This window comes from Diadema setosum, chromosome 19 (assembly GCF_964275005.1).
Source record: "Diadema setosum chromosome 19, eeDiaSeto1, whole genome shotgun sequence".
NCBI classification, from domain to species: Eukaryota; Metazoa; Echinodermata; class Echinoidea; order Diadematoida; family Diadematidae; genus Diadema; species Diadema setosum.
The window spans coordinates 23,425,783-23,450,007 of record NC_092703.1 but is presented as its reverse complement, the minus strand read 5'-3'; the positions used below and the strand labels follow the sequence as shown (position 1 = coordinate 23,450,007).

General features: G+C 37.6%; 1 protein-coding gene across 1 annotated transcript in view; it reads right to left on the bottom strand.

Annotated features, from left to right (window-relative positions):
- Window positions 1-4,873: 4,873 nt before the first annotated feature.
- The window catches only part of LOC140242354 (PR domain zinc finger protein 13-like), a 32,913-nt gene continuing 13,561 nt past the window's right edge, over window positions 4,874-24,225 (bottom strand). Inside the window, exons 2-3 of the mRNA XM_072322089.1 lie at window positions 23,227-23,467; window positions 4,874-6,360 (exon numbers count right to left, since the gene is read on the bottom strand). Coding sequence (XP_072178190.1) covers window positions 4,874-6,360; window positions 23,227-23,467 — 1,728 coding nt within the window. The remainder of the gene's footprint in view (window positions 6,361-23,226; window positions 23,468-24,225) is intronic.

Genomic DNA, 24,225 nt, shown 5'->3' with positions numbered 1-24,225 from the left:
TACCGAGTAAAACTCCCTAAGTGGATTTTGTTGTTGTTGTTGTTGTTGTTGTTGTTGTTGTTGCTGTTGTAACAAGTACAATACCCTATAAATGCAATATTGAATGAATATGTTTTATACACTGGCTGGAAAATAACAACAAACTAAATTAAGAAAAATTTCCTGAAGTATAGACGTCAGACCTAACTGAATCTACAACACTATTGTAGAAATGTGACCTCTAAAAGGCGATACACAGAAAACACAAACACACCCCTTGTCAGCGAAAATGTGACTCGGATACAAGTAGTCAAGTCACACGAAGAGCGACAAACTGTGGTATGTACTTGTGTATGTTACGTCTGTGTGTGCATTTCGGATTAAAGACAAAACATAGTTCTCGGAAGGGCTCAAAATTCATCTGCCATTATTTGGAATTTGCTTCCAATATATTGAAAGGGTCTACCAAGAAACTTATTTGGCTGACGCGATTTGCTGGCATAATGAGCTGTTTTGGAGCGTTTTGAGATCAAAAGTGTAGAATATTTTCAATTGTAGTACACGACTTTTTTTTTTTTTCCAGAAGAGCCCTCCTCGTTATAATCCCGCATTGAACACTGTGGGAAGGTAAAACGTAACGTGATAATCGATCGTGCCCTTGCAATCGTATTTTCCAACTAGCTGCATGCGATTCACTCTAGCGCGGAATTCGTGGAGATCGTTGTGGTCCGATTTATCGATTATCGATGATCGATTTACGTAGCAACCACGATCGGGTGAGATTGTGGACTTTCGGCTAATGATTCGCATTTTCGTCGTTACCCAACTGAAATCGTGTTATCACAGCGTTATTCCATACATTTCTTGTGCATGCGTGTACATCATTTTGGAGCGGAAATCGACAGTTCGGCCGGCATACGAGAACTATGTTTTGGCGTCAAGAATATTACTTTCCCTGACACTGATCTATGTGTTCGATGAGGAGTGAACATAATGAAATGAAACCAATTCTATCGCATCTAGCAATCTGTATATCTATCTATTCACAATGGGTCATGACGTGCTGACAGTTTATCATTCTTTTGTGCACTTCAGCACTTAAAGAGCGCAAAATACAATAGAAGGTGAGGGAAGGCGATCGAAGAAGAAACACACAAACACACACAAAAAAAGAGATGTATGTCAATATGAATTAATATATATATATATATATATATATATATATATATATATATACATATATATCTATATATATCTATATATATATATATATATATATATATATATATATATATATATACTTATTCATTTATTTGTCTATACTGTATACAATAATATCATGTATTATGTGTGTGTTTGTATATGTTATATCTGGAAATGTGTTTACATTGTTTTCTACCTTGTTATGTATATTACATAGACATGAATATGCTTTATATCATTTTTATTTACCCTTTGAACATGTTGAGATGTATGGTAATCACGCATAATTATCATAAATGAAAAACGGAAAACCACACTCTGAAGTTGAATTAACTGTCGTTCTGGAATTTTAAATCCATGCTTTTAAGAAACAGCCATTTAACCAATCGCTCAAATGCGTATTAGATTAATTGTGAATATTTCGTGTAATCATAATTTTCGTCAATAAAGCATCAGCTGTAATCCGTTCTACTCAGATACGCCATCGTCACTTGATCGTGGCAGGGTTATAACTATTTTTTTTTAATATAAAATAGAATAGAACAGTGTTTTTTTTGTTTGTTTTTTTTTAGTTCTCTCGTGTCAAACAAGACAACTTTATTGAAGGTTTGTGTGCAAGGGTTTGGGACACTTTTAGGGCCATGACATACTGTGATCTTTTTTTGTTTGTTCGTTCTTCCTATTTACTAATCACTATGATTACTAATCTATCAATTTATATATTTCTATTCATCTCAAAAGCACTCTTGCCTTTTATCGCCGTATTGTGAATTGATAAGTAATGTCTAATTTACAAAATAGTTGAATTTGTTTACATTATTCATGCTTAGTGATAATGTCATGACATCTTAGTCGAGTTTTAATAATCCCTATCAATCTACGTATCTATCTATGTACGTTTGTGAGTACACACACACACACACACACACACACACGTCTCTCTCTCTCTCTCTCTCTCTCTCTATATATATATATATATATATATATATATATCAAATGTATACATCATTACATATGTATATACACATATTTATATAAGCGTTTAATCGAGAAACGAAGCAACTCCCATTTTCGTCGCTTTGGGTATTTGCTATCAAACCTTCTAAAAACAAAGAAAATGATAAGAAAATATGAGAACATTATTACTATGCAATATGTGAGGCATCGTTGGGAAGGTTTTATTTTGTTCTATCTGATGATGGACTTACTTTAAAATGTTTTAAAATGGCGCTGAAGGAGTTTAGCGATCAAACTCTTCATGTGTATATATTTATTCATATACAGTACATATATGAATATATATATATATATATATATATATATTCATTCATTTATAAAGGAAATATTGTATGTATATGTGTGTGTTACACTGAAACACAGTAGGAAATGCAACCAAGGAGGGCTATTTAGGCAAGATCGTCCATTATTCTTGTTTAAAAAAGAATATATTTATGTGATATGACTGACGATTTTGTCCAGGTCCCCCTGAGAGGTCGGTCCTGCAAACAAACGAATTTTCCAGAGTTTTCGTTTTGTTTCCGGTAGATCCCTAATGTTTTCCTCGAAATTGATTGGTATCTCGTGTACTCTATACAATCCACTTTCACTCTCTTCAGCATCAAGCGTCAATTTCAGTTGTGTTATCACATGTTTTACTGTAATCATGGTGATACTATTGCACTTTTGCATTTTTGAATTGTTTTCTATGTCGTGTTTTGGGGTGTTTCTTTTTTCCCTGTAGCTTGATAAAACCAGAGAAACCAAAAGTGTTCATTCATATTGTTATATATCCCGTTATCTTGTTTGATTGTTTCTCAGATGGAACATAACGAGTGCGCTGAAAGCAGGCTGGAATAAGACAGGAATTTCAACAAGAAATATCACACTTACGATCTCTCCTTTATGAATATGGAAGCGCAATAAGTTATTGCTTTTATTGACAATGTTAGAAATCACTATTTACAATTCCTCGACTTCTATATTGCGTGTAGACGTCGCGTCAAAGACAAGACTTAACTTCTCCACAGTCTTACTCAAGGTGTAAGCCACATTTACACACGAGTCATTTTTTAATTGCACGTTATATTTATAAAAAAATAAATTAGCACATGTTGTAGTACATAACCGATATATAAACATTGAGCTTGTCGATAAACTCTGCTGTTTTTTTCTTGTTTTTTTTTTTTTTTTTGGAAATGCGCCAGTTAAACACATTTTCTCTGGCGGTAGAATGCATTCCTCACATATTGAAGAACAATGCATTGTTAAGGTTGTATTTGATTTCAATCATAAGATTTTCAGTCATGTTACTCGACTTTTTCTTTATCCGAAAACAAATAGACAAACAAACAACTACTACTTGATTACGTTTGCGAAACTGATAATTATAGTATTTCATCTCCCTTGATGATGTTTTTCATCGAATACCCAGTCGATGACTCTGTTACATATATAACGTTCCATTTCTGATCCATGTACCTTCGCAGTAGACACGGTAGAAAAGAATTCCTATCTACCTTATTGCTAACGACTAAGTTCAATGTCATACATATACTTCGCGTGAAAATAGCTTTCATGTCTTTGGAGTGTGGTCAAGAACGGTCGAAATCTTATTAGCTGTTCAATGTAATATCAATTAGCTGTTAAGAACTATTGAAGTGTTCACTTTCGGGATATACTTGGTGAATACCGATACTTGTTCGGCAATATATCTTCCAATGTGCAGTGCATTGATACAACGTGATGAGTATAAGTACGGGTCTAGTTAGAACAATGGTTTTCTCTTTTTTTTTTCCTTCTTATGTAGTTTAAGGTCATTAAATCTACCTGTACAGGATTTAAAGTACAATTAGTTCTACTGAAATCCAGTACAAAACTTGTGATGAGTTACACAACGAGGAAATTAATATGGTTAATATTTTTCCACGATACGGCCTTTTTTTATTCTTATTCTTATTTTTTTTTTTTTTGGCCCGCGCAAAACAGATTTTAACTGATTGGAAGGACACTATTTAGCAAAGTTTTGCAGTTTTTTCTGCATTAATTTACATGCCAAAGGAGTCTCTAATATTTTACAGTTCAACCTCTCCTAAGTCGAATCCAAAAGAACCGTGGAAAATCCTTTAACTGAACGTGAATTTCGACTTTCAACAATATAATCAGCACGAATGGCAATATCTGGGGTTGAAATATTTCTTCGACTTACATGACTTAGCGAATTATTTGACTTTTGTGAGGTCGACTTACGTGAGACTGACTTTATGAATATGAAGCTAGAGAACATTAAAAATGAACATAATCACTAAATGCTTTAAAAGTGAGAAATCTGAGTGACCGTTTTTTTTTTTTTTTTTTTTTACTTCCCATGGACAGTAGTGTTAACCATTTAATTAACAGTCTATTAGCCTGGTACTCTTTATTCATAGAATTATTGATTGTGCTACATAATTTTCAAAACTTCTGTATGCGCAGGTTTTATCCTTATTAACATAATCATAAAACAATTAAGACAGCATGCAGCGTTCAACATTTTCTAAAATTAAGTAACCACATGGTGTGACAGTGTCTTTGAGAGAGAGAGAAAGAAATAGCACAACGTACTAGCATACACGTATTTGAAATTCATCGGTTTTTTTTTCCTACAGCTCTTCACATTGTTCACGTGATCAATGGCGTGGACAGAGGTAACCAATCAGCTTGCACTTTGCACATCAATACAGTCATTAGGCCTACTGCTCTCTAAGTGCTTAGAAGCATCCGGGCTACTCAGCGGAGACATTTCGGCGTCGTCATGGAGACCCTCATCCTCTTCGTCCTCCTCCTCCTCCGTCGCCGAGCTGGGGCGACTGTTCGCGTTTTCGGCCTCTTTCCCTTCCGCTTCCTGCCTCTGCTTCTCCTCTCGCTTGGCCGCCTCGCTCGGGTGGCGGGATCTGATGTGCCGATCGAGATCCCGTCGGCGAACTAGCACCTTCCCGCAGTACTCACAGCGGTACGGCGTCTCACCTTCGGCGTGGAGGCGGATGTGCTTGTTCAGGTTGCTGGGATCTCCGAACGGACGCAGACAGACCTTACACTTGAGGGGCTTGTAGCCGGTGTGGGTCCGCAGATGGATCTTCAGCCCGTACTTTCGCGAATAGAGCTTTCCACAGTATATGCACAAATGCCCTCGTTTGTTTTTGCGACCCGAGTCCTGTAGGTAAGAGTATTGTGTTTCGCCCACTTGAAATGATGGAGACGAACCCTGAAGAGGCAAGTGTGTTCTTTCGAGTCCAGCAAATTTCGGCATCTCCAGTTCGTTTGGAGGGGGCAGGGGATGCGGTGGATGGACGAATTTGAATGGTGTCGGGATAGGGACCTTGTATGGGAAATAGGGATGGCTCACTCCATTAAAAAGTTCGCGATGATGTACGGGAGGAAGGATGCTGCCATACCTTACGATGCTCGGCAACATGGGTTGGAAGCAGCGAATTGGTATGTGCGCGTACGGATCGAGCGGCTGATACTGCGCGACGGTAGCTGGGATCGAAAGTTGGGATTTGTATGCCAGGGGGTCAAATGGGTTGGCGTTTTTGTCAAGTCCGGTCGGCGACTTCATTGCTTCTCCGCTCGTACTTTGCCCTTCGCCGTGTACCCCTGCCGATTTATTCAGCATCTTGTCGACCGAAAACAAAACGCCCGAGTCCTTTCTCGTTGATTCTGACGAACTGACTGTACTCATGACTGAATCATCTGATGATCTCGTTGTCGATGGGGAGTGGGTTTTGCGAAATGCGCGAAAGCCTGTTTTCTCTCTGGCGCCAGACGACACCGCGTTTGTCTTCGTGTGTGGCTTGAACGCCGACGTACTCCCTACGTCTCGACTGCCGGACACGAAGGCGTTGTTGCCGCTCAAGGGACGCTGATGGTCCGCCCAACTCACGCTGCCTTCGCCGTCATCTCCCGAGCTTCTCGATAATGACGTTGACTCGGTCACTGATCTCGGCGTGACTCTCCTGAAGGCGCTTCCAAGTCGAGTCGGTTCTCCTGCGTCGGGTTGCTCCCTGTCGTGTCTGTAGATGGGTCTGACCGTCACGGTGTTGCAATGCGACGACGCTCTGCAGGATTTAAGGTGTGACTTGAGGGCGTTTGGGTATCGGAATTTTCGAGCACACAACGGACAGGCGAAGAATCCGTCCTCATCTGTATGTAAATGAGAAAACACAAATGATTCGAGGCATTAAACGAATGGAAATAATGAAATCTGTTAAAGCAAGGTATTCTCATTTTCATGGCTCATCACAGTTAGAGAGTAGAAGCAACTTGCGTTAAAGTTTCGGAAACATCATTTGAAATTGGTAGAATATTAGCTTGTAGCAACCTACGATACACTGGGTGATCTCAAATTTCAGGTATTAATCATTATCATTTATATCATCACTCACAGAATCACCCTAAAACAATGTGTTTTGAGAGACATAGAAGACTTCTGATAGCAGAAATAAAGTGACATGGGGTTATAATTTTTCTTATTTCTTAATGATGAAGTCTTCAATCTTATTAGATAATAATTGGACCAAGAGGTCGCGCCTTGTTAAACCGAATGTAACACTTTGTCATATTCCCATTGAAATATGCTTCATGCAAATGCAATCATGGGTATTCCATGGGTGTGAGAACTTAAACTGATTTTGAAATATTGCAAAGGAACTACGTTTTTAAAAGAAAGTAATAGGCACTCTTTTCCAGTAGAAATGATTATGAAAAATTCAAATGCAGCAGGTATAAGAAGTGTGTAAGTGATATCGAGGTGATATTTCGTGGGCAAAATTGCCAGGGTTTAGAAATCTGTGAGCAAGAAACTCTAGCGATGTCCAACAATCACGCTGTACTCAATAGTAAGATCGGATAGAATTTATGATGATAAATGTACTTTAAACAATTTTAAACAGTCATCAAGGTGCAGTAACAGTTACAATATACACATAGGCTTGAAAATGCCTTACAGGAAGAGAACGGAAACTCAATTTTGATTAACAGATATATAAACAACATAAAAGAAGGGGAAAGGAGAACTGGAGGTAGAATGGAAAATGAAATAACAATCAGATACAAGTGATTCAACGAGAACACGCTCTTATTTGTAGCTATTATCCTCGTCAATCCAAGTATCTGCTTATGGTACTGGCCTCCTGCATTTCTATTAAACTTATATTTACTTGAATTGTCTCTTGAATAATAGGTATATGAAATGTTAAACTTTTTATTTGTGTGTTTTTATGCGTACGATGACTCGTCTTTATTAATTTTGTATTATCAAGAAAAACAGTGCTGTACATTTGAATCAATCAGTTGACTATTTCCATGTGTTTCCACTGTTCAAATTATTATCACTCAATAACTTTGTTCAGTTAACTCTTCTGCTATATTCTTGCATGACAAAAGAATGTAGAAATAATATCAAATGAATATGAATTAACCATTCCATCAAATCAAGTTGTGATGGGTTATACAATCAACACGCGATGCAAATCGAAATTCTACAAAATGCTGTGATTTGATTTTCTTTAAAGTACCTGTTTTACAGTGATGTTTATTGTCCCTTCTTTCGGGGGGAAAATTTTGTCATGGGGACTGTTCCACACCAGCTAGAATGCCGATATACATGTGCATATAATTGGCTAGATAAGCATGTATAGACAATTTTTTGGGTTACTAGCTGTCCGTGTAGATGGGGGAACTCATGATGTAAGGAACATGTCCTAAAAGCGGAAATTCAAATGATGTCTTTTTTTTTTAATTCTAAAGTTTTGCTTATTTTCTTTGAAAAAAAAAAAACATCATGTGTCATTCACAACAAATTATTTGAGTCCTAAAGTTGCCTTATCCTCCAAAATGTATGTTGTCTTGCTGTTTTGATAAATTGTTCAAATTTTCAAGATACATTGTATGACATTCCCTTCATTAAAGATGCTGGATAATTTTGAAGTGTGACTATGCTGCTTCCTTATCAAATACATTTGAAACTAAACTACAGCTTTTGCATGCTTGTCCTTTACTTAGGCCGCTTGTTTCAATAATGATATGATTTTGAACAAACAGTTTCATAGGGTCTATATTTAAGTTTGTTCTTTTGTATTATTTTTTTTTTAACTGTATCGGAAAAATGTGATAATGGATATATTAAATTTGATTTGAATTTGAATTGAATGTGGAGAAGTTAAAAGCTAATGATTAAAATCCATATCAGCAATGTTTCCTCTCTCCATCACGATACTGCTGCCTAATCCAAAAATATCTTATTCGAGTAAGTATGAACGAATTTTGAAATATATCATGCTGTTACTGAAGACTAAGATTGCTGAACCTTTTTTAGATTGTTTTTCTTTTTTTTGAACAGCTAAGGGCAGATGGCAATCTGCACAAACATTTCTTCGTATAGCTGATACCAAAGCGTTTTCTCATTTTTTGATGAAATGTTGTTTTAATGATATGTGACTATAGGTACGAATTTAGTCAGGTACCTGACTCTGTAATTTCAGGATGTTAACATGTTATTGGATATACGCCTACAAGCCAGTGAGTGAACTGAAAATTAATATGGTAGAAAAATAGAAAGGGAGAAATAAGTGAGTGTTTTGGTTTGTTTCTAAACGGTGCATTCATTAATATATATTACAAAATAAAGTGGAATTGAAATGACTGTATCCATTCATCCTGAAATGGTCATAATAAAATACTAATTTGGTGTAGACCAAAAGATACTGTACAAAAAAAGAAATTTATAAATCTCGAAATATGACTCAGAAACAAGCAAACAAACAAACAAACACAACAGACTAGACTCCCTAGAATCACAATCGGCTTGACAGTATCATTTAGTGTCATATTTCGTTCATTAAATATAAAGTGGACAGATAAGTGACGAAAAATAACAGAAATTGATAGATAGATGATAAGCATAATTATGTTCATACGCGCCATACATTCTAATAATCCAATTCATGTGTTAGTATTCGTTATAAGTCTCGGATGAAGATGTATAGAGAAACAAACACGAGAATCATACTATGATAAATTGATAAATGATGCCTAATTCATATCTCAAACAAAATTTCAGTTTTGGTAGCACAAGGAGAAATAACTGATCAGCGATTCTTAACTTCCATACGTGCTTGAATATTTGCGCTATAATGTGAAAAAACAAGAAAACAACAACAAAACTTAAGTTACATAAAATGAACTCTGGCGATATTTTGATACAACAAGCTCCTACCATGACATGGCCAGGTATATACCAGCAATCTACTTTTAAGTTGTCTTACCTGTACAATGACAATTTGGACTTTTTCAACGTTCTCTCATCAGAAATGTAACACACGCATGCCGAAAAATTCGAGAATCAATTCATAAACGACGCTAAAAAATCGCGTTTCCTAATTCGAACCTTCAGAGTTGAATCATGAAATGAGTCAGCCAAACTCCGAAAACAAACTTCCAAAAAATTATCGGACCAAATCCTCTGTTTTGGTGTCTGAGCTTGCGAAGCGTGTCTGCTCTCTAAGATGCATGGAGGGGGGAAAACAGATTCTTTGGTACCACCTGCCAGTCGGCCCCTTCAAGCAACCATCCGGGGACAGGTGCGAAGAAAAAAGTGTCCCGCTCCTACCCCCGACGTGTCTCTAAGTATCGCACCCTTCCTATTCAAGCGATCCCCCGGATAGGAAGTTGTTTACGAAAAGTTACATGCTTTCTTCAATGGAGATTGAGATGAGTGAGGTGTGGAAGAGAAAGGGGAGGAATCGATTTTCGCAAGGGTTAAAAGACACTTGTTCGATTGATCAAACACTGCCATCCACTGTTTTTGCATTCTTCCCGAAACTTTCCTTTCTCCCGGGACACGTTGGGATGTCGATGCCACCGTTGATGAATGATAAAAGATTACAAGAGAGGATGATCGAAAATAGATGAAGAGGAAAAAAAAAGAAAGAAAAAGGATGAAACAGATTTTACTCGCACCGTGTTTTGACAACCATTGCAACAATAGCAGATATTAGCGCCTCGTGTTCCGTAATATGCTTGCTTCTGCGCATCCTTGAAATGGACAATGTTTATGAGTCCTTTTCATTCAGGTCTGACAGTTGACTGAAGAACACTGGCTGAAGCTATTTTGAGCAAAATAACAGTTTGAAATATCCAGCCCCAACAATAATGCAATGCTATTTTTTTTTCATTATCGCAATGAGATCTGAAGAAAGAAATGTGACTCTACAGCTGAACTACTGGTGTATTACCTGGTTTTCGCCACAAGTGATATGATAACCTGCCGCGTTATTCCAACTTTTTTTAGCGTCATAAATGACTAAAAACTTATTCTGGATAACGCATCGAATGCACGGGAAAATGTATCTGAAGACAAACAAACAAACAAACAAACAAGTTACCACTCGTTACCTTTCGTACAAACTTGTTGCATTGATACTATTAGCAAGCACTCTTTGAGCTCTCCATTGACAGATGTGGTGACAATAATTATCACAAACAAATTAACAAACAGATAATTTCAATGCAAAGTAAAGGCAATGATGCATAGCTTCTAATGGTGACAAAGGTTATGCAAAAGTCACCGAGAGCAAAACGTAATCTTCAATTGCTGTTTTCACATCTATGAAGATTCTGTCGGAAAGCCCTCAAAAAGTCAACCAGGGTCAAATCTGAATGTTTGTAAAGGCATTTCACCAGTTTGTTTTCAGTTTTCAAATAAAACACGAATTTGGGTCTAAGTGTAATCTTCGCCCGCGCTATTTTACGTGACTATTAGCGCAGTTCGGCGTGAGCGGGCAAATCGCGTTGCGAATACACCACCTGACTGTCGGCTTTTCCGCGCTATCGACCACTATCGATCCCACGGCATGTTTTTTGCCCTCGTCGAAAAAGGAGAGAGAAAAAATCGCGATCGATTGATCGTCTGTTTTTCAATCTGAGCCCGCGGGGCAAACGCCAACAGGCGAGGACACGGAAGAATGGAGAACCAATCTCATTGGCACGAAATACCAAGCACCTACCAGCACCAGACGGGCGAAACTACTGCTGGGATTTCGGGAGAGGGTCCGACAAAATCTGACTCAAACTAATCAACAAATTGTCCCTTATGCTCCCCTCCACAAGACTAATCATTCTTTGCTCTTCGCCTTATTCTTGCTTTGCTCGACAAAGCAAGACAAGCTAATACAGTGACTTGTAAAGTGCTAAGAGAAAATCTGGTTTTTAACAATCTGTATTTCATGTTGGTATATCGTCTTTAAATAACTTTACTGCACGAATTTGGGGCGGAGTTTTGAAAAACGATAAGTTAATCGATAATGTACCTTGTCATATCATTATCACCGACTTTAAATGGTATTTAGATCTCGCGCTCTGCGCTTTGGACTTTGAAAACAAGGAAATTTACAGCAATATCAATATTTCACAGATTTTCGTTTCTAACGTAGTAAATTCCCCATCTTGGTTGTTGCTCTCATGGTTGTTGCTCTCACGTTGTTTCGCAATATATCGGTGTTTTCGGCCAAGCTGCAAACCGCCAGGGATACCAGAAAGTGATTCGCCATTGTCAAAGAGTTTTGTTACCCCGAACATTCTCCCCCAGTTTGCCCGGATGGTATTCAAGCTCCAACAACATTATTTCGATTTTTTCGCTTTTTCTTTTCACTTCGTGAACGACTTCGTGAAGGTGTAATAGGAACAGCCCGGGGCGGTACATGTCATTCCCTGTTGTATTTATCAATAATGTCGCGAGAATGTAGCAATTTTGTTTACTAGTACCAAAGAAAAAAGGGAACCCTTATCCGTTACCTTGCTCCAACAGCTTCGGGACCTTATTCACGATGATATAGAGCAAGGACACGGTTTGTTCGATTTCCTTACCTTTGTTTCTGAAATGAAAAAAAAAAAAAAAGGAGAAAACCCTAACCCAGCCCGAGGGGGCTGTACAGAGCATACTATGCCTTTTGTCCCGCTTTTTTGTTTTTCTTTAACAAACACTTATTGTGTTCAAGAGAAATCAAAGCCGAGTCAATGACGCTCAACAGGCTATCTTGTCAAGACCTTTTTAAACATTGAGGCTCGCACTAGTGAAGCTTTAAAGGAGTTTCGATCACTTGATCATTCAATATCTTAATGAAGTGAATGTAAATTTATTTTTCAACATTTTCGCTATGGCAACATTGATCTTAAAACATGATGGTAACATAAACATTAAGATGTATAAAACCACTCTCTCAAGTTCTCAGATTCGAAAAAACCCAACCAAACAAACAAAAGAAAAAAAATCTTACATGTGCATGAAAAGCAAATAACAAGGAAAAAACAAAACCAACCGAAAAAAAATAAAAAAATAAAAGGCATTATAATCATTGCATTGTTATTGTGATCTTCATTTTACATGATATAGATTTTCCTGGCCAATTCTCATTGTTTTCTCATTCAATTTCATATTAGAAACATTCATTTTCGTCAGATTTGCTCAGGCATCGAAACACCGTCATTCAAAATTGTTTTTCTTCGTTCAAACTGACTAATTTGTCAAACGACTTCTCAATTGCGCATTCTAAATTAATTGATTGCGCAAACATTTTCGGCAATGGTCGAATGGTTATTCAACTTCGTCTCAATCCGTCGACAGCTCTTTCCGAGTACTAGTATTCACATTCGCATATAGAGAAAGAAGTTCATAAAAGGAGCATTCAAATCAAACCTGTACGATGTGGATCAAAAAGTACACCGCGATTTAAACTGAATGTTAAAAACGTCTATACATAATGGATCACACATGGTTAATATTTGCATCATCATGATGGTGATGCAAATAAGTATGTATGATGAAGATTACAAAGCAATTTGATGATGATGACTGATATGAAGATGTCAAATTGAAGATTATAAACACAATATTACAATTTTAATGAGAATAAAGATGTAAATTAGATAGTAAGAAAGCCATGTGATGACATGACGAACTAAGTATTCTGTATGGAAGTTGAAATAATATGTTTAGCAAAAGAAAACAATCTGGATGTTCAAATAAATAAACGCTGCTGATGATGATGAAATTTAAGATAAAAAGCAAAAGTTACATTCAATGATTAGCCAGATATAATCACTCTTGCTTATTTTTAACAATACTTGCATTCCGAAATTGAATGCTCAGTTGTAAAAATTGCTAGCTAAAAACGTGATTGAAGCTGCTTTTAAGCATGTTAAGTGCGTATCGAGTCCATCGCACTAATTTGAATGCACAAACTTGGAAATTCATGCTGAAACCCGAAATTGAACGCTCTCATCAGAATTTGAACTTGTGACCATTGATTTGTTATTCAAAAACGAAATTGAAAGCACGTGAAATCGTTGACTTAAGTCATTGTACCGCTTCAAACACACGAATTTGAATGCTAACAAAATGAAAATGAATGAGAATGAATGAGAAACGAAATTGGCCGGAAAAACCTAAGACATTCAATGATTAGCTGGATATAATTGCTCTTGGAAAGCATACGTGAATTACGGACAAAATTGAATGCTCAACTGTGAAAATCGCTTGCTTAAAAACGAAAGTGAAAATGTTTTAAGCGCTTACTGAGCCTGTCACATTAATTTCAATGCACAAACGTGGAAATCCACATACCCGAACACGAAATTGAATGCTTACATCCGACTTTGAACTAGTGCCATTGATTTGGGGTGCCTAAAAATGATTTTCAAAGCACTAAACATGCTAAACGTGAAATCGTTTGACCAAATTCAGTCCACCGCTTCAAACATACAGAATAAAATACACATAAAATAAAAATGGGCGACAATTTTAACCCACAAATTTAGCTGGGAAACCTATCTCAAATTATTCTTTGTCAAGTTCGTAGGTTTTGCTGATAACAGGACATTAGAATGTTTCATTGCTTCTACTGTTGTAACTCTGTTGTACTCCAAAGAGGAGCTTGTATTATCAAATGAGTTTTGCAATAGCTGAGCTACATTCATTTGGAGACGACTCAGTGGAGAGTAGAAAAAAGGAAAAAAAGTAGCGAAATAATGAATAAAGGACTAAACGCTATAGATGAGAGATTAAAAAAGGAAAAAAGAAGAAGAAAAAAAAAAGATAGCTCAACGGGAGTCTAGAGAAAGTTTGCCCCGAGGCCAAAATCGAACCCGTGTTTGTCCTGCGCTCCACCGCTTTGCCGCATTATCACCACCTGTGTCATCCCCGGAGTATAGCTCACCTGTGTGTAGGCCCGGTGACGTATGAGTACGATCGATCGAGAGTATATGGGGGAGAGAGAGGGAGGGGGAGCAGCAACTTTACTAGAGCTTTGGTGAGCGGCGACCCGCAGACAGTACGGGGAGCGACGGAGAGAGTTTTCAAAGATTAATTGCGCTGTAGCACCCAGATATTAACTAATCCTGCTTTTTCTAAACAGAGGCAGTATATGTTATCGATTCGAGTAATCTATACGAGAAAAAAAAATGTATTGACTCTGACATATTAAATTCATCACGACAAGATTTACTAGGTTGATTAAAAAGCGCGGTAACAAGTACACACGCAATTAATAACGCAAGCAAGCACAATCATCCTTTCCATGTCTTCACTAAATGTCATTTCCTTCATGCGTATAATCAAACGAAAATGCATAATACTTCCGTACAACGAAATCTTGACACAATCTTAAAGTTTGTGACATAAACCACCCCCCCCCGCTCTGTCGACACAACAACGAAGTAAGTACATACATTCTGCGCGTATAGTTTTACTTGTCCCTTGGACTAACTACTAGTATATCATCACATTAGATAGTCCATTAACATTCTGATAAGCGGTAGAGTCATTCGTGTTACTCTGGGAATGGTAGGAAGTATTACCTCGCTGAAAAGAAAATTATTTAGGCAAGCTCACATCACTAATTTTAGTGATATTTTGCTCCAACTGATGCAAGTCTTAAGTGCTACAAAAGAACGGAAAACAAGCACGTTAATATCAGCATGATTACGAGGTTGAAAAATTCGAACAGCTATCTGGGTCGTTAAAGGACCTCTATGAGTAGGAAAATCAAGGCACTCTGTGTGCGCGCGTGAGTGTGTGTTAGCCATCGCATCTTTTTCTCTTCTCTTTTGTAGTAAACCTGTCTGAAACGTTGCGGGTCTATAGACATGACAGATAATTTTCATGAGGAAGCAACTCCTCTTCAAATTCACAAGGACAAACAAAAAGACAAGTCGACGTCGTCATCGTCACGTCTTTAGAATTTTAACAGCGCACCGTGGAGAACATACAACTCTACAATTTTCCCAAAATAACAAAGAAATAATCTAACCCTTCAGAATACCTCTAGCACATGATGAGCTTGGTCGTCTGGTCGTTGCCAAGGATTTCACGCATTTCTGTTTTATACTATAAGTATGTTCATGGCGGGCTTTACGTCAAAGGCGGCAAACAGTTTTTACTCCGTCTACGCACTCTCATTCTCCGGAGCAACTTCAATGTTACTCGCTTTTGTTAATGCTCTCTCCTGTTTTCTTTTTTTCCCCTCCCACTGCTGAACTCGCGAACTGACTTGGCATGGCTGCAGCTCTGGCACAACTGATTAGGTGATCGATCGATCGATCGATTGCACTCTTGGCCAGAAAGCTGGTGGTAAACACTTTGGCCAACAAAGGGAACATGTCATCCCCTTACTAATTTCGATCGCGGGATGGTGGCTTGTTTATTCCGAGACACGGCAAGACATGCATCGATGGTGGCGCGAAAGGAACGTAGGGACTAAGAAGAGAGACATGGAGAGAGATAAGGCTGAAGGGGAGATGTATTAGCATCTCGCGTCCAACGAGAGCAATATTTCATAAACGAGACTTTCGCTAAGAGACCTCGTCCAAGTTTACTGATGGCGCTGCCATGATGCCAGGATGGAAGTGATAAGCAAAGCCTATACGGGTAAAACTTATAGTGTTGATGATAAGCGAAATAAAGCTAAATGACAACTGAATACCTGAATATAAGAAAGGCCCACGTTCATTAGAGAGAATTAAAAAAATATATGGGAATCAATGAAATAATAACTTCTTGATATTTTTAGTTTTTCACTTGTTGGAATGTTATGTATACAAATTTAGATATAAAACAGTCGCTTCAATGATTATTTATATTTGCATAAATTCGTAAGGGGTCCCAAAAATGATAGTCAAATTTAGACTAGGGCCGTTCTTATATTCAAGTACTCAATTCCACAAAAACAATAACGACAATGGATAATGATAGCCTCTGCAGTAACTATATTGATAGTATATTAGTAATCATAATGTTTACGTTTTTGTCGTACAGTGGAATAAATGGGATCGATAAAGGAACGATTTAAGTAAGTATAATGAATGAATGAATAAATACGAAGTCCCATTTTGTGAAAGCATAACTTTTGAAAATTACCCGAGCTGCTAGATAATAATTGTCGGCGGAGTCTCAAAAGCATATGAGCAACAGATTGTTCATCAAATTTATTTTCTGTAGTCTATACCCCACCACAAGGCACTTTCTCCGAACGTGAATCCAGACCAAGAAAATCTCATCTGAGTCAAGTCTCAAGATGACTGACAGGCAGGTGGTATACACGACATCAGAAATAATATACAGTGTAATAAAAATGATGTATCCAGCGACAAGCCGAGTGAAGTTTTGTGGCGTCAATTATATGACGACAACTTTTACAAGAAGGAGCAATCTCAGTCATATCAAACTTCACCTCACCACATACACGCAAGTATAGCAGAATGAACAAGAGGAGATGCCGAACTGTTAACAGGGAAGAAGACGATCGAGAACAAGGAGTTGAAGAAGGGAAGTAAAATCATGGATCTTGCGCTTCAAAAAAAATGAAAATACATCCTCAATTCCTGTTTATATAATACCTCTGTTTCGGTATATACGACGCAGTTCCTGTCGTGTACATTACGACAAAAAAGCCGAGTGGTGTCTTACCTGTTGCGCCTTGACACAAGCACAAACTCTGGGATGACAGCCACCAACTTCCGCCTACCAGTCGGCTTTCAAGAGTCTCTCGTGCCCCCTGCCTCCTGGTGTCGTAATGAACTACCCCTCCACAAGACTCGTAATTAAGTATATTCTCATCTACGATAAGTCGCTCGCAATTGGGGAGAGAGAGAGAAGTGGGAAAGTTAGCCGTCTTGTGGCGTGCCAAGAAAAGAGAGAGAGAGGAATAGAAGAGTGCGGGGAAAAGAAGAATATAGAGAAGCTAGCCAATCGGATTACCGGTACAAGAAAGTCTCAGATTATGATTTCTCGCTTATAGAAGTAAAAGCAAAATAATAATCTTCCACCTTCAGTTCTGTTCACTTCGGTGCCCACAAGGCTTACAAGGGCTTGATTCCCAGCTAACTGCCGCTACACGCTAATTGTCCTGTTTTACACACCGGTGTGTCAACAAAGGACCCTAACTTCCCAAACTGGCATCAAGGGAGAGAGAGAAAAAAAAAAATCCATCATCCAACAGGGTTAAAGAGTTGATAGGAAAAAAAAAAGACGATGGAGAGTGAAAAGAAAAGGCCAGAAAAAAAGCTTAAACATGTTCCGTTGCCCCCTCACTCGTGGTAAATCTTCTTAACGCGTTAATACCATAAGCAGCTCGCAGTACGAGTTGACCAGTTCTTTTCACTTCTTGGGCATCTGTATTTGCACGTTTTGTTCAAGTGGTAATAACTGTTTGGGCTAACGTAGCGGATTTAGGGACCCCTGCCTTCTTCGCCCATAGAAATTGTCGGTGGATTATGGACAATGAAGTATCTGACCAGATACTTCGAAGGATGTGAGAAAAGAAACCAGACGCAAGGCAAAGAACAAGTTTGTCCGTTCGCTCTTTCTCTTTTGAATTCTTATCTTCTCTCGTATTCTTCTCCTGACGGTTAACGGGCGACCGTTTGCTCGCAGGGTGCTAAAAACTTGTGGTCGGTGTGAAAGTAGGAAGGCAAAAACTGCACTTTCCTCATGACCCAAGATCATTCAGGGCCCAAGTAGCAATCAATTAAAAGAGAAAGACGACTGCACTGTTATAAGAATGAAACAATCACATAATAAGTTCATTTGAATATCATTATAAAGTATGAGACATAAATTCGCATTTCAAAATTGAATATACAATTGTTATCCTTCTGGCTATCTACCACATGACACATGATATTACATATTTCAGAAATTCATATGTTCGTATTTTTCAGGCAAAACAATAAGTCAATTTTGATTGCAATTTTTGCGTGATCCTCTTATGAACAAATTAATCTGCGTAATCATTAAAACACCAAATATTTGAGTTGGACTGCAATTGAGCCTGCTTGCCTCGTTGTGTTGATATGTCTATATTCTCATTATGTATAAAAAGGATTCAAAGGATTGTATTTGAGTTCAGTCAGACGATTTAGTTTCACTTCTTATTTTGATGAAATTGAACGTCATCGACAACGGCAATGTATACACAAGAAAAGGTGTACACATTTGTTTTGCTTATGTTTAAATGTAGTAGTTTCCTGTGATATTACAATACATTCATTGATAAATGAATACAATAATCCAAGAGCTTAAGGTTTGTCACTGTCATGTTTGTAATGGTTGATAACAATACCCGAACTGTTTATGTGATTGATGTAACACCTACTAGTAACTCTTGGTGAGCGTTACTGTATTGAAGTCTTCTCTTCACACAAAAGTGTTCCAGAAATCCCTGGATCACCATAGATTTTACTCATCTAACTCCGCTTGGAATAACCTAATTAAAAACATCGTTTTGCAAAAGGCCACATTATTTTGCTCCGCTTTCTTTTGAACGGTATACAGAGAGTCAAATAATCATGTACTAGCACTTTTAACCTTTTCATCCTCATTGATTCATTACGTTTTTCACAAAACGATACGCCTGCCGTCACCAATGGCAACCGATGATAGAAATGCATTACCTATCCCAACCTAATAGCGTTTTTTCCTCTCTCTCCTTTTCAAGAATTATTACGCCGATTAGAGAAGTAATGACATTATCCACTAATACATGACAATATGAAAGGGAACGTGTTGTCATAACAGAATAAAGCAGCTTTAAGCATTGGGGAGAGAAAAAAGAAAAGAAAAAGAAGAAAAAAGACACCCACGCGATTATGTGTCTATAAAGGTGATATTGTGACATTCCTGGCGCGTATATACATGCAGGGTCCTTTGCACTGGAAAATGTGATGGTCCTTTCATCGCGAACCATGCGCACAGAGGTAATTCTACTCTCCGTAGGTAATAGGATTGGAGTGTTACCCGTGCAGGTACGCTCCCTGGCACCTTTATTCCCCTACAAGGTCTAACATGGCAGTGTATTGTCTGCCCGATGGTGGTGCGCCCTTCTTTTGACGCGCGCAGAGAATGCTGCTCTACGATCTCCTTAAAACATTCGCATAAAGCATAACATCATCGCGCGCTGATAGGCTTATACGGGGTTATCGTCAGTAGTGGAAAGTGAATCCTTTTGGTTTGCACGGCTAACTACTCGTAGTGCCACTGCATGGGTGAATGCGATTACTCGCTTTGCTTGTACAGCTGACAATAGAAGGTTATCGCATTCTGGTGTCATAATGTCAGTTATGATGATGGCATGTGCACTTACGCGTTTGCAGCAACATCTACTGCAGTTCTACAATATCTCTGAAGTGTAAAGGAGTCTCTTGTTCAGACCCTTTTCCTTAGGGAAAACAGATGGAACAATCAAACTGAACTAAGCAGAGAGGAACGTCTACTCAAACAAGTGCACACGTACATATACACACACATACACGCCAATACATTCAAATATATAGTTATGATACATACATAGATATCAAATAACGCATACGTTTATGCGTGTGTATCTAAAAAGTGTATCTAAAAATATCTATATTCATTCATGTTCGTGTTGACACGTAATGCTTTTAATTCTCTCATCACGCCAGCATTGTGTACGATCCACAATACATAATGTATTTATGACAAGTTGACAATATAATAGTTTATTTGTGTCATGAATCTTTTGTATTTTGTTTCACTCTTTTGTTGGATGGAAAGAAACGATACTTTAAATTGAATTGAATTGAAATGGAACTCACGATTTATAGTAAAACTCTTTTTTCTTTTAACAGGCCCAAGATGACTTGCTCTATATTCTCCAGTTTTACCTTCGAGAATTTTCTCTCGAGGGTAACTTCCCCGAAACGAAACACAGATAAAGTAAAAGAGTGTATGACAGATTAGAATGATAGATAGATGGAAAGATGAGTATGTAGACTAGATAAGCATAACAATGAATGAATGAATGAATGAGTGAGTGAGTGAGTGGGTGAATGAATGAATAAATAAATGAACAAATTAATAACAAATTAATAAATACAGCAGAAAAGTGTTTTTCCTAAGTAAGCAAAAACGCTATAAAACAATTTCTTAAAGCAAGGAATTCGAAAAACCAAATGTATATGCTATTTATTGCAGACAAAGACTTTTTCATTAGGATACATGAAAGAGTAAAGAGGTGAATACATTTATCAAAAAAAAAAAAACCCAACAACAACTGTATAACAGTCCGTGAGAAAACCTATACTGGGCTGGATAGTCTTGACTTCAAAGAATATGAATGAATGTATGAATGCATGAATGAATGAATGTATGAATGCATGAATGAATGAATGAATGAACGGATGAATGAATGAATGAATGAACGTATGAATGAATGAATTAATTAATTAATCAATGCATGAATGAATGAATGAATAACGTATGAATGAATGAATGTATAAATGAATGAATGAAATAACGTAAGAATGAATGAATGTATGTATGAATGCATGAATGAATGAATGAATGAAGGAAGGAAGGAAAGAATGAATTAATGTATGTATGTAAGAACGAATGAATGAATGTATGAATGAATGAATGAATGTATGAATGAATGAATGAACAAATGTATGAATGAATTAATGTATTTACGAATGAATGTATGAATGAATGAATGTATAAATGAATGAATGAATGAATTAATGTATTCATGAATGGGTTACTATGCAAGAAAAACTATAGCGAACGTTTAAAGGATATTCTCCCTTTAAAGTAACCGGTGAATATGTGTTTGCAAGATATAATAGACTGGCCGTCATCGATTGTCGTGGTATTCTATTTGACACGGATTGCTGCTGACCGTCGTCATGAACGGATAACACAAACAACAACAAAATGAAAAACAGAGATTTTTTTCTTTCATTTTAGTAACGGTAAATCGGTAGATCCTTGACAGTTTTACGCCAGCTGAAGGAATCTCGACAACCCATGAAAGGAAAAAAGAAAATACTTCCACAATCAGGGGTCCATAAAATGTGATATCCAAATCATTCCGCAATGAAATGGCAATATCAGCTTTAGCCTCATTCAATGGCCTCTCTTTTTATGGTATACAAGAATTGAGAAGAGTCGCTGTTGAGTTTCATTGTGATGTGAATCAATGACAAATTGAATTGATTATCGGTGAGGTCACTACTTGGAGTTGTGGGGGGCATTTTCCCAGAGAGCAAACTCTCCAATAACAATTGCTTAAGCCTAGGGAACACGAAAAAGAAAAAGAGAAGAAAGAGAAAAGGGGAACGTGACACAATAAAGGAGAGAGAGGGGGAAAACATAAATCAAAACAAACGAAAAAGAAGAACACTAACAAGAAACAATCACAACAAGATATAGCTATAATAGAAACTCCAAAGCTCTTGCTTGTAATCTATAACGCTTTTGTGCGTTTGGAAAGAGAAATTGAAAGAGAGAAAAAAAGTGACACTACCTCTAAACCCGGAATGAACTGGTGTCATGGATGTGATTAAATCCTAAATGCTTCCCTACATATCTAAGTATTGGAAGAGTGCGCGCCGTTTCAAATATGATATCCCTTTGTTGTAAGTCACCTGCAAACTATCAACTATAGATAGTGATATATGTGTTCTTACAATCAGATTAGAATACAGTAAAGTTGCTCCGTTTCCCAAGTTCCAAGGAAGTGAGGTGGACTTGAATAGATATTGGGAAATGGTCCTCAACTCCGCCAAAGGGGTTATATTTCTGCGGACGTTTTGTCAGTTTGTTTATTTGTTTGTCTTCTCTACCCTAAAAGTCACTGCAGGAGTTTGATGAAGGGTATATTCAGTATAGGTTCATTCTGGTGAAAAGAACAGGTGATTCGATTTTGGTGGTGATCTGGAGTATGGTGCAGACTAATCATTTTTTTTTCTTTCACAGGTTATGGCGTTAATGACCATATGTGGTCATCGTTTATGGTCATGGCAGATGTTTGTGCTCTCTGGGTGCTGCTATTTCCAACATAAATTATCAGATTTTTGCCCCTGATAAATCACGTTTTGCTGTCTCAACGCGAAGGCTTTTATTATAGTTTACGTGATTTTGCTTTAAAATACTCCATTAACCGAGACCCTAAGTATCTATATGACTAAAAGGTCACAACATTCTCTACATTCCTTAGATTGGAAAATAAATCTATAAGATTGTGGTGAGGGTCCAATCCAAAATCAGATTGAGAAAAAGATTGACTTTTAAATCTATCAGATTGAGATTTTCAGTCTAATTTTGGATTGGTCCCTCATCTCAATCTAAAGAATTTATAGAGAAGAGGTTATCTTTTACGCTCCAAATGAGTATAAATTCAGTTTTGCACGATTTACTTTCGAGAGAACATCAAACTACACGACGTCATGGAGATAGTACAGCAGGACTGATTTCAAATCATCATTCATAATGTGCTGAAAATTTATGTTCATTTTCATCCCCAAAAAACATTAATTGAAGTTGAAGGAGTCTTCAAACTTGGACAACTATCATGAAAATTCGTGAGGAAAGTAAGAAATAGACAAAATGATTGACAAAATAGGTTAATGCTAAGGACTGAATTATCCGAAGAGGCAACGAACAAGTGAAAAAACAAGAAAAAATGGGGGAAAAAAAGAGATAGAATATCAAAGTACCTTCATATGATCCCACGTGGGCGGGGACTCCGAGCTTTCTCGCCAGGGCTGGGGCGTACCAGACTCGTAGCTCCTCCCCTTTCAGGACGTGCCTGGTTGTGCGGAACGCCACCAGTCCGTCCGGCCGGCGCTCCGCCGTCAGATTCTGCTCGTGGTCGTGCCTGGCCGCCGCTATGTTCTGTATCCAGCCGATAGCGTTGGCATCGTTGGCACTCACCAGTCGCCCGTACTCCACCCTTACCTGAAGCGGATAGAAATGCGAAATTCGCTACATGACACTGTCATATTCGATCAGTCATCAATAGCCAAACCAAGCTTTACTACATTGAACATTTTGTTTATTGGAGCGTTTGTTGTCTTAAAAAGTATCTGTGCTGCATAACTTACGTCCAATAAACAGTGCATTTAAAGGACAAGTTCACCTTCATTAACATAAGGATTGAGAGAATGTAGCAATATTAGCAGAACACATCATTGAAAGTTTGAGGAAAATCGGACAATCCATTCAAAAGTTATGAATTTTTGAAGTTTTTGTGCAGTCACTGCTGGATGAGAAGACTACCGCAGTGCATGATGTCACATGCGTACAACAATATAAGGAAAATATAAAGAGAATTTCACAAAATTTCATCTTTTGAAAAAAAGTACACATTCCCTCGACTCGTTACTGACATATGTTATGGGTAATATTATTCCCATTGCCATTAGAAAGAGGCAAGTCAAGTGCTCTTTTATTATGCGAAAAAAGTGAAAATATGTTGAATTTTCTTTACATTTTCTTTATACTGTTGTACTCATATGACATCAGGAGCCTTAGTAGTCTCCTCTTCCAGCGGTACTAACACAAAAATTTTAAAAATTCATAACTTTTGCATCGATTGTCCAATTTTCCTCAAACTTTCACTGATGTGTTCTACTCATGTTGCTGCATTCTCTCAATCCTTATGTTTATGAAGGTGAACTTGTCCTTTAAGCAACTCAACTTGATCATGCCGGGGC